General features: G+C 50.4%; 1 protein-coding gene across 1 annotated transcript; it reads left to right on the top strand.

Moving 5' to 3' along the window:
- The first annotated feature begins 9,724 nt into the window (after positions 1–9,724).
- On the top strand, positions 9,725–11,390 carry LOC100897768 (uncharacterized protein C1orf50 homolog). Its single transcript, XM_003740833.2, has 7 exons — positions 9,725–9,831; positions 10,026–10,138; positions 10,221–10,307; positions 10,446–10,505; positions 10,610–10,681; positions 10,822–10,908; positions 10,986–11,390. Exons 1-7 carry the CDS (start codon positions 9,816–9,818, stop codon positions 11,076–11,078), a joined length of 528 nt encoding a protein of 175 aa, XP_003740881.1. The 5' UTR covers positions 9,725–9,815; the 3' UTR covers positions 11,079–11,390.
- Positions 11,391–11,585: the final 195 nt, after the last annotated feature.

Here is an 11,585-nt window from a genome sequence, read left to right on the forward strand (position 1 = left end):
GATGGGGTGACGCGATGACAGACACAGCCCAGTCTGATGCCTCATCTCGGGACAGGGAAGCTGTTGCACATGTCCGGCTTCCGACTTTTGTTCTGAAATGATATACATAGATTCTCAAGAACCACAATTCATGGTATTCCTCCCTAATGAAGGGCATGCTCATACTAAGGAGCAGGCTCCGGACGGGGGGGGGGGCGGAGAGGGTCTAAAGCCCCTCTAGCCCCCCTGCGTACGCTCCTCGTACCATCCGATCGACGATTCCGGGACGTTTATCGAGTCGATAGGCCAGATATGTGGCTCTCCTTATTCACAAGAGCATGCTCTCATATCATGGCTCTTCCGTATGACGAGAACCAATCCAAAGCCTCTGAACAATTGAGAAACGTGGCCTTTAGTCCAAAGAACTACAGTACATATTTTATCTTCCGAATTCGACCTTATTCATTGTTCGACTCTAAGTCGCTCAAGTTTCATCGAATTCGATTCCAAGTTCCATTACACTCGTCCTGCAGCCAAAGTCGAACTTCAGAGAGGTTCGGACGCAAAGTAAGGAGAAGTTCCATGCTCAAGGAAATTCCGGGTGGCGGAAAGAGCGCGGGCGGACACGTCACGGGAATCACGATCACCGCTCGGTGACACTAGCCCCAGAAGGCGCGGAATCCGCATCTCGCTGCAGAAGGAAAAGATCACTGCATGGCTCATGAATGGGAGACCCTACGTTCATTTCAATTGAGGAGCCGTGGATGAAGACCGGTAGCGTTTTTAATAAGTCCCCCGTATGAAGCGCATCGCTCATTGCGCTGTAGCTGAGGGATACTACCTACGACCAATTAGTCATCATGTCTCTCTTCAGGTGAGAGCTGGAGTATGTAGATAAGAAATTCTCCGAGGCGAGGGAACGACTCTGGATTCCCAGAGGCTCCGGGGCTCGCAGTCACGGTGACGGCGAAGCCGGAGATTTGCAGTTATCCGGCTCAATCGAGGACATCGGCGACGTTGCGGGCGAGATCCAAATCGGGCATCGCCGCAGACTCGGGAAAGGTATGAAGTGCAGCATAGCTCACAGAACCCTACGCTCATCGCGATGAAGAAACAGAAGATGAAGAGCGGTTGGAACTTCAAGTAGTTTTTCATTTCAAGTTTGTCGACCGTTGCACCGTAGTCTAAGTATTCTATGGCCAATTTGCTCTTGTTTTTGAAAATGGCACGAAGAGCGAAAAAGTCGCCGAGTCCTTTGGTGGTGCCTTGTCGTAAATTTTCCCTCCTTCTCCACATCACCGCTTCCAGGTCGAATCTTCCTCGCGTCAGCACACCGTGCTGTATAGCTCGGTTAAGAATTTGGCTGTTCTGAAGCAATCCCAAGGATATTTGCTGGAAGTTGCGGTTTTTACGGGGCAAAGATCTTGAGGCTTGAAGGAACCCAACCGCCCTCGGTGATTCTCCGAGTAAGGGTCGAAACGGCGTCCAAGGTTTGCTGATTGTCGTTAGCGAGTCAGGAGGGGCTCGACATACGGGCATATATGACAATATTTTCTCTACTCGATTGCTGCTCGCGCAAGACGGGCTCCAATCACAGACGTGCACATAGCCCGGGGACTCGTACTCGCGCGAAGGATCCAAGAATGCAGATATGAAGACATTCGAGTTCAGGGTCCCGACCAAGTAGGTGAATGAGAGTGCGACACAGCCAATGAGAACATTGGCGTAAGTCTTCGGAGCGAAATCAATTTCTCGGGCTGTGATGCAAGTTAACACCATGTGACAAGAAATCGCCACTTTCGATTTTCGTGTCATTGCGCCCCAAGCAATGGCCACGAAGACAGTGGTCACGAAAACGAGACACCAAACGAGCGGCTCGAAGGCTTTCAGCAGTCCCGCAAGGCCAACGGGAGCGTATGGGATGAAGGAATAGCATTGATCGGCCTCCACCTCCATGACACCCCATCGGAAAGCTTGCTCAGATAGCTCAGGCTCTTCATTCGGATCTATTAGCTGCACCATGAATGATGCTTGGACGATCGAAAAGTTGCATAGCAAGCTGAAATACACATTCATAGCATATCTCTCCCCAATACCATGGACCTTGCTACGGACGTCCTCCACAGAGCATCGAGAAGCAGTCGAACTACACGCAGTCATTGATGCCGGATATCTCTTGACAAATAAATTATCGTAATTCTTCCAGCAGTGAGAAGGAAGAACCAACTCATTCTCGATCCACATCGCTATTCGAACCTGCGGTACGACGTCCTGGCTGGCCTTCGCTCGAGTATCATCGCCTGATATGATCAGGAGCAGTAGTTTATGACGAATGTTTTGCTCGAGATCCGATTTAAATGTGGCTTGAGTGAACCAAAATGCTTCTTTAGAAATTAAGACGATGACCTTTAAAGGTGCTGCTAAGACGTCCAAGAACTCATCCTGATGAATCGACCGATTGTTCCTCAAAAGATCGTCAATCGCTCGGAGATCCGTTCTTCGAATTCTGAGAGACAATAGACTAGATCTAGTGCTCAGGCTACCAGCCGCTAGCACGCTCGTAAGATCCAAAATGAGGAGAGATTCGGGCTTGACGCCATACTGCGAAGCGAGTCTTTCAGCGGCGGCTGCGAGTTCCGTTGGATTTATCGTCGAGAATCGCTTCGGCTGGAGATGCGTCAGAGCGTCTTCAAGTCGAGCAACTTTCCGTTGGGCCTGTTCCACTCCCCGTTGCGCATTTCCGAATTTTTCTTTTGTTTTGCGTCCAGCGTCCGTTCTGGCTGAGATACAGCCGAATGAATATAGCAATACAGCCACCTTGATCACTACATTCAAGTTCATGATTGCGGGGGCTTGCGGGGCAGAGGTGAAAGTCCTCCGTGGACCTACTCACTCTATACCAGCACGTTTCCCGACGACGGTCCTCTTGAGTATGAGACTTTTGTTGCCGATCCGTGCCCGGGGAGTAAGGAGAGATCGAGGATGATATCTCATCTTCCTTTGAATATATTCTGCCTCTTCGGGAACATTAGACGAGTCAACTGCAGGAGCCAGTCCGCTTGTGAAATATTTGCGAGCTGTCCGCGGCTCGATATGCAAGGTCCCTCATTCCAGGCTAGCGGGTGTCCTGATGATTAACGGACGTGCACTATCCCATCAATCGACCTCTCTCAGGGAAGCTTTCTATAGCTCCCTATAGGTCGTTGGGCTCTTCCCATGACTGCAGCCGGAAGGTTTCAATATTTTCGATCAGCTCATAGCTTTGATCATTCACCCTTGTGTTCGTCGAGCGAATCGAAGGAGATCGCTTTCGTCCGGAAGAGTTGGTTCCTAGCGTCGATTTCCGAGAGGCATGAATTATCGACGAGATTTTCTCTCGCCACAACGTCGCGGCGCGTTCTCAATGAACAGCTTGGAACTCTGAGGGCAAAAGCGACAGTACCGTGTTTGAGCTGGCACCGACCGAGCGATGCGGAGTCAGATACGACCGAGTCCGATGCTGCCTCTCCTGTTGGGAATTGATATGGACTCTCAAAATTACGACGGATTCATCGAATTCTTCAAATTATGATTGTAGTATAATGAGTTTGATTATAAATATGATCTAAATCATAAGTTTGATAATAATTATGATCATATTCCTAAGCTCGATTATTATCATGATTATTATGCTTCATCAATCGGTGCTCTTCGAAAGCATCTGATGGCATGATCTGCCACGGAATTTGACTTCCCCGTAAGAACAACTCGACGGAGTCTGGAACGAGTCTTTTTCCATTTGCTGTTCCTGCTCTTTATTGCAAACCGAGATGCGAACAGAACATCCTATAAAACGGAACAACATGTACAACGGAACAGCATTTATGGATGGCACATTGTGTAGTGAACAGGGAGGAACAGGTTGCTCGTAGGGGGTCGAGCTTGGTCGCGTGGGGAAGCTGAGAGCGAGCTCTAGCTCCTGGAACCTCCGCAAATGTGTTCCCGGCCGATTCAAGCGCTAGAGATCAATGCGCTGATAATGCTTGAAGACATTCCAATCTATAATTATAGCCCGCATGAAATCCAAAGCGGAGCCTCCAAGAGCTATTCCGTTCCTAGGGAAGAAGGAAAAACGAAGTCTGGTGCCAATTGACGAATCGACTTCATTTTGTGTCGTAGTCAAACTCCGGGTCTCTCTCTAGAAGCTCCAACACATCTTCTTCACATTCATTATCATCCCTTACCAGCAGTTCTCTGTGGCTGGAAATTACCGGATCGGACGAGGGAAGTCAAGGTCTCGGTTGGGATAAAAGTAGCAGCTTGCGAGAAAAAGGTTCCCCGTGAGGCGGATCCACGTCATGCCCTCATGACGATTACGCGATTGTGCTGTGCAAGCGCGAAGGTAAAGCTTCCTGAATTGCTTGCGCCGCCTGAGCCATTGTTAACATTGATTTCTGGCTCAACCGCTGAATCGAATCACTTTTTAAGGAACATACGCAAGTATAATTCAGGTTTCCAAATGACATCGTTCGGGGCGACGGACATCATACTGAATTCTTATCTGCCCTCATTCAAAGTGCAGGGACAAATCTATCATCTCGCAAGATGTCTTTTGCCGCTTCCCGATGCTGACCACAAGTTCTTGCGAATTTATTTCACGGGTGCTCTGGATGAGCAAGTTGACAGACGGTGTCAGAGAGATAACGCCACGGATCGTGATATCGTGGCAGCGTTGCAAAGCTTATCTGATCAACGCAACCACTTAGTTCGTTTATTCCGAACGGCGTTAGAGCGCATGCCAACAGATGAGTACAAGGTCGTAATCAGAGCTGACAAAACACCATCACGCCAACACGGAAGACGAATGGTTGTTCATCATTCAATATCGAACTATTGATTACATTCATTACAATAAACGAGAAATGTGAACAACACTGCAAACACAGAATGAACTAAATGTTTTCATATGTGGCCCTCTGCCTGTTCCAAGGAAATACATTCACGGTTCGCAGCGAAGCGCGACCGGGTACGCTAGTTTTAAATATTTCTTCGTTTGAGTGCGAGATGGAACGTTTGAACTAAGGGTGGCTGATGGTTGGAGTCCGCTTTCAGAGGTCGTTTTTTTCGTGAGGAAAAAATGATGATTCGCTCGCCGTACCAGACTCGCCAGCGGGCCGTCAATGACTACGCGATGTTCGCGTTCGCGGAAGATGCCCAACGAGCTGTCAGCTCGTCGTTCGTAGAGGGTCCGAGCCGCCAGGAGGAGGAGATATTCGGCGGGGCGGAACTGAACGTGAAGCGGGGTCCTAGGGGCCCGTCACCCCGATGTCACGATTGATATTCGGTCACGGTTCCAGTGCCCCAACTAGGGTGCCTTTGTGTGGCATAGATGCTACTATTCTTGGGCGGGACTTCCGCCAGGGGTGGCGCCCCTCCGACATCAGCCATCGACTCCGATCCAGTTGCTCCTTCGAGAGAAAAAATCATTCATCTTGACCTCAGTGGTCTCGTCTGTGTCCGGGGAGGGCGGTGCTATTGTTTGTACCCCTTGTCGGACTAGGTGTCGAGATGAAGTTTGAACGGGTGGTCAAGCCTGAGTGGGTGCTCGCTCGCCGATGACAGGGACGCGTACAATCAGATGCCTGTCCTGGTTCTCCGCTCTCTGGTTTCGATGGTTCGAGGAGCTTCGGGAAGAGTACAGCCTCCCGTTGACGATCGCGTTCGAGGAGCCTCTTGACAAACGGGTGGATAAGTTTTCCGAAATCGACGCAAATTTCCTGAGCTGCCCGGCGATGTCAAATCCTTGTTTGAAAGACCCCGATACAAGGACCGGCATCGACTGCCTAGAGAAGCCGTTCACGGCTTCCATTTCGAGCTATGTCAGGCGACCCAAACGCACACAACGAACGACGACTGCCGTTGCAGACTCTGTGGGGAGTACTGCCCACAGTATCACCTGCGCCATTGTTAGAAGAGAGACGAATTCGACTGGAGAAAGTAACCAGCCTGTATGAAATATAAGACATGCCATGTGATCCCTATGAAAACAAAGACACCAAGAACTGGTTAATGAACCGTGTTCACACTTTACTTCGAGGAGCTTCCAAATATGTGAAGACAACAGGAGAAAAGAACACGAGAGAGACCGTTTGGTTCTATTTTTTTTTCGTTTCGTTATTTCGATTCATTTTAGATCATGCTCATTTTCTTATTCATCTATTTCTTATGCTCGTATTATACCTTCTTGGTTTCCTTCTAGGTCGGGGAGAAAAAGGGGGTGGGCTCTCTCGCATGACAGCAAGAGAAGGGTTTTTCTCCAAGTTCCACAGCGGACAATGATGAGTATATTATGAATCATATGTGAAAAATTATGAGCATATTATGAATCATCGTAACGGTTTTATTGCTCGCTGATTTTGATCAAATATGTTCTGGCGTCTTGTTCTTCTTGTCTCTGGGTCCGTAGTAGAATTTTCTGATCGCCTTCCTATCCAGCCGGAGTGTCTTCTCCTCTGAAGTGTCCTCGGCCTGATGCTGTTTTTCCATGGGGGTGTTTGTCTTTTCCCACATGTCGTTGACCCTACTGATGGCGTCCGGCATGTTCTGGGCTTCTTTGACGCATCCCCCTATGATAGGGATCATTTCTCTTTTGAAGCTGCGCTATCCCAGTCCGTAGGGCATGTCTTTCATCGTATCTGTAATGTTCTCCAGTCTTTTTTTTTTATTAGTCGAACAATTAGTATTGATTCTCAGATACTGGGTCCAGGGGTATGGAGGGCTCTGTGGGTTTCAGATAATTTCTGATGAGGGCCGTTATAACCCTCAGGAGGTGTAGCAGGAGAAATCCGTTAGCCGCTTCGGAGATTTCTCACTGAGCCCTTTCTCGGGGGTTCCAATATTAATATTTACATCATTTTTGATGTGCGCCGCTGCATATGTTGACGCATCGTTCTGCGTGGAGATCATCTCTCGCTGCTGGACCTGATGTTGATCTCGTCGCGAGTCTCAGGATCTAGGATCGGGATCCTTTTGACTTCCTTCGGAGGAAGCTCGCCTGCCTGACTCACGGCCTCCACCGCCGGACCAGTTTCCTGCTGCGGTCGCCTGCGATATAAGATCATCATGAGAAGCGTCGTTTCCTCGAGATTGCGTTCTGTTTCGCGATTTGAATGGACAGTCGCGGGACTTACGATTTATAGTAGAAAAAGTGTTGTCCGCCGACAACACTGCAGAGTACCGGAGCTTGCCCCCCGGGACTCGGTTCCAGAGCCACAGGGTGCGCGAGTCGCTCGACATTTACCTCAAAATACCCGGGTGGCGGAACCCGGATTGGTACCCTCAAATGGGGCGGAATCCAATCAATGGGATGTTTGTTGCATCCGGCCGGCTCCATTTCCTGAGAGATCCCGTACGAATTTAAAGGGAGAGGCTTTCGACTCGGGTTCTGTCTTCACAGTGAGGAAGATAGACGACTTATGTCTTTTATAGCGGGATCAAGAGAGACTCCTCAAGGGCTGACTGTGGACTTCGAGATTTTGTATCACACCGGATCTCGGAACCAAAGATAACTCTGAGTCCAACAGCGCCTTATCCGCGCTGCATGACTGTCATGAGTCATCACTCAGAGATCGGCGAATCACAGTCAAAATCATCTGCGTTCTGAGAGGCAGAGAGTGTCGTCACAGCGTCGTGGTTCGGCAGACCCGAAAGGATAAGATCAAGCGAGTGAATAGGTCTGAATTTCTGGTCAAACTGGGCAAGAAAAATTGAGGCGGAAAAATTCATTCCATCAATTGTGACCCATGCCGCACCTGACTCGACGTACGTTACGTTTTTCGAGGGACGGAACACTGTGGGAGCTCCCCAATGGGACTACCTGCCGTGAATCTGAGGAGCGGCCTGCTTACGATGGTCGCCTTCTTACCAGAGGATGATCATTTTTTTCGCTCCTCAATTCGGCCGCAACTATGGAACGACTCTAAACAAGGGGATACCTTCGCAAGTCCATCCATTCTTCGCTCTCGAGACGACTTACAAAGATGCAGGAATCAAACGAGACGCCGTCGGTATAAATATGCTCCAAGGGGAGACGGGGCGCGCCACTTCGACAAAAAACTCTCGAGAGGTTTCGACCGTGCAGGAACTTCCCATCGAGGGAGGTCCTAAGGCGCGCGGTCTGCTAGTCACATGCGAATTCGAAGTCACCACTTCCACTTTGAGGAACGACGTCGTATCGTGTGGAAGGTTCATGGTTCAAATAGTTCGGCCACTTGACCCTTGAGGGGGCAGATGCCCCCTTCGGATTCCCCGAGGGCACTCCCAGGTTATTCCCTCCGGGTTCTCAAAGGCTTCCGGTCAAACCGCATTCTTGACGCGTGAATGCTGGAATAGACTCCCTGGGCCTTGAACGATCTCAAACCCTAGGCCCAGAGCCCTCAGAGCCCGTCGCGTTTGGACCAGAGGAGCAGCCATGGAAAAATCGCGGCACGTCGGCAACGATGCGGGAAGGGTACATACGATGCGATGTCGTCGGGGATGGGACCCGTGTACGACATCGCCCGCGGGGCGGTGTCGGGCCTCTCTCTTTTGTGGCTTCCAATGACTCCGATTTTGAATAAGAAATAAGTTACGTATATGTGCGAGGTGGCTGAAGAACGATTTCAAAATGAAAGCGCATTGATGCAGGTATCGATGTCGAGTGGAAATCCGTTGCATCTCCACGGCTCCAAGACCGTAGAATGAGGAAAAAGTTTAAACCCTTCGGAAATGGTCGTAACTATATCAGGCAACATGATGATGGCCCCCGGCCTCGGGCTTCCTCAGACAGAGGATCGCACGAGAAGTTCAGCGGAGCTCGTGGCCGGTGCCCCAACGGCTGGCATGGACTTCGAGGGGCTCTTCATTTTGTGGTTTTACCTATACTCGAATCACTAAAGTTTGCGGAGCGAACATATATAGGGAGTTTGATTCCTCGGGAGTACCCCGCCGGTGGATGACGATCCCCTCTCGTGGGCTTTCCGAGATTCACTGGTCCGCGCTCGAGGAGCCTGACTCGGGGAGGCGCACTCTATTGCGCAAATTTCGTCATCCAGAGGAGATGTTCGCGATTTGACCAAGCGGGTCGGGTCTCTGTGAGATTCATGAGCCTCTCCTTTCAGTGATCGACCCGAATCCCGAATTCCGCCACCCTCGGTCTACTCTCTCATGATCCGAGAATCAATTCACGCGACACAGGCTGAACTCAGAGCTTCACAGTTAGATTCGACCCGCCGAGTAAGGCTCGCTTATCGGTCGGTTCCAGCAGCGATGCAAGAGACTCCCAGTCTCGAGCTCGAACGCCGCATGTCTCACTCCCATAGAAGCAGCGATAGAGAGCTACGGGGGGAGATGCTGAAAAATCCCATCCCCACTCCCAGCGAATGAGCCGCGTGGGGCACGGAAGCGTTCCCGTCCCACAGCTGGAATTTTCGGGCCCGTAGCCGACGTCCCCCCGACCGTTTTCCGTCATCTGTGGTAGCCTCAAGGGGTCTTGAGAAATCGCATCCCCTCGAGAGAAGAGGCTCTTAGGTCAGAGGGCGATATCCGCCGATGGATTTTGAATGCCCCCGAAAGAAAGAGAGGATAAATCGCCCGTATTCGGTTTCGGGAGCAGGGAAGTCGAGTCCGGGTGGGCCAGCGCGGTTTCGCGCTGAAAAGTCAAGTTTTCTCATGCCGACGAGCAGCCGAATTCAAAATGGCGACTCCCTTCGTTTACGCAGCCAATGATAGTAGTATCCAAGAGAGCATTCGATTGTATTCCCCAAGAATTCGATTGATAAGAGGAAAGGGCTTTAAAGGCCAGGAGGCAATAGCACATCATGGAAGTCGATCAAGGTCTGTTGGAAGTCGTGTGCCGGCTCGGAGACCTCTTGCCACGGGCGTCGAATCTATTGAAGCGTAGAATCCCCCGGAGAACCGACAACATCTGAGCTCTCTTCATATACCGAACAAGGTCTTTTTGCGACCGAGACCAGGATAGAGGTATGATCTTTGCTGTGGACGCACTGATTTTTTCTTAACAATTGCAGAGTACGGTCTCAACGTCTGTCAACGACGCCCAATGGAGTTGTCCCCCCAAAAAGAGAGACCGTCCAAAATGCCCAGAGCAGACGTCGTGGCTCTCGCGCAGCAGCTGAGTGACGTGAGTACAATCTTTTCGCTTGCGCCATTCTTCACTTTCGAGCAGAATAGCACAGCGGTCAAAATGATCATCCCCTCCACAGGCGGACGACTTCATCCAAGCTAACATATGCAACAAGCTCAAGCCCATCGCAGATCAAATGAAATTCCTCAGGCAACAGGCTTTCCAAGTTAGTCCATAAAGAAGTCAAGCCTCACTGAGGATTTTTTACTGCTTAGTCGACCGATGAACAGACAGCAGGCCCCACAGTATGCCCATGAGCACCAGAATCAATGACCTTGTATTGATGGATGCTCATGCCCCACAGATTCTAGAATCAGCTCGGCGGGACCGCGAACTACATCACACACAATGTAGCTTCAAGAAGGTCAGATTTTCTGCAAGCAAAAATTTTCGCCCCGATGGCAGCTCCCCCCCTCCATCCGGCTCGTGTTCCAGGAACTTATAGCTATGAGTCTTCACCCTTTCCAGGTCCCGGGACAGATTTATCATCTCTACGAAAAAGATTGCGGTGAACGCTACATGTCGATGCTCAGCCCCGGCGTCAGTAACGCTCAAAAAATTAGACTGCTGAACTGATCTCTCTGACATCACATTCTGACATCAATTTGATGTTCAGGCCCCCGACCTCTAATTTTTAAGTTGAACTATTTCTTGAAATGACGTTCCCACGGATTTTACAGGAATGGGCCGTCACCACGGGACCCGCACAGACCCATCTGGGATCCTTCAGATTGGAAGCAGATCAATCCTGGACGCCAGAGCAAGACGTGAGTTTGAAACGGGGCGCTCGGAGTCCATCGTTGGAATAGATAAAATCGTCTCACACGAACTTCCCGACTTCCAGGTCAACGCTAGAGATAAAGAAATGCTCGCCTTCCGTCAGTTTATTCAGAACGGTGACGGCCTGCCGGCCCTCATGGGCTCACGGCCTTTTTGAGGAAGAGTAGGATGAGCTCATCACGTCCGAGATCTTCGTACAGAAGAAGAGAATCGGAGCGGGGACCCTTCTAGAGCCGGAGCAAGAGTCCTCCCGGACGGGTGTAGTTCCTTGACGATTTGAATGAGTGGACGCTCAACTGTACAAAAGTTTTGTGTATTGTCATCAGCAGGGCATCACGACCGTGCCGTCTACGTCGCGCTTCAACCAGACTCCGTGATGAGTTCTCATCGAATCGGAGCGTTGAGGGAAAACGGGGAGCTATCCTATGAGAAGGACGCAGACGGGAGAGACTTCGAGCGCGAGCAAAGTGATAACTGCGAGCTCTCTCACGAATGGGCGTCTGTGGGTCTGTGTCGGAGCTTGATCTTTTCCGATATGAGGAGGAGTTGTGTCCCTTGAATAAACGTTCGGAAGATGTGCTCGACGACTCCTCATGAATTGTGTCAATCGGAACCTCGTCATAATCACCGGTGCTACCTGCCGGTCCCTGTCCAATCCAATATC

Source organism: Galendromus occidentalis, unplaced genomic scaffold, assembly GCF_000255335.2.
Source record: "Galendromus occidentalis unplaced genomic scaffold, Mocc_1.1 scf7180000077087, whole genome shotgun sequence".
Lineage (NCBI taxonomy): Eukaryota > Metazoa > Arthropoda > Arachnida > Mesostigmata > Phytoseiidae > Galendromus > Galendromus occidentalis.

Excerpts from the sequence above, each read along its gene's own strand:
- LOC100897768 (XM_003740833.2), top strand. Across the intron at positions 10,506-10,609 it reads CACAATGTAGCTTCAAGAAG|GTCCCGGGACAGATTTATCA; the intron begins GTCAGATTTTCT and ends CACCCTTTCCAG. Across the intron at positions 10,682-10,821 it reads TGTCGATGCTCAGCCCCGGC|GAATGGGCCGTCACCACGGG; the intron begins GTCAGTAACGCT and ends CGGATTTTACAG.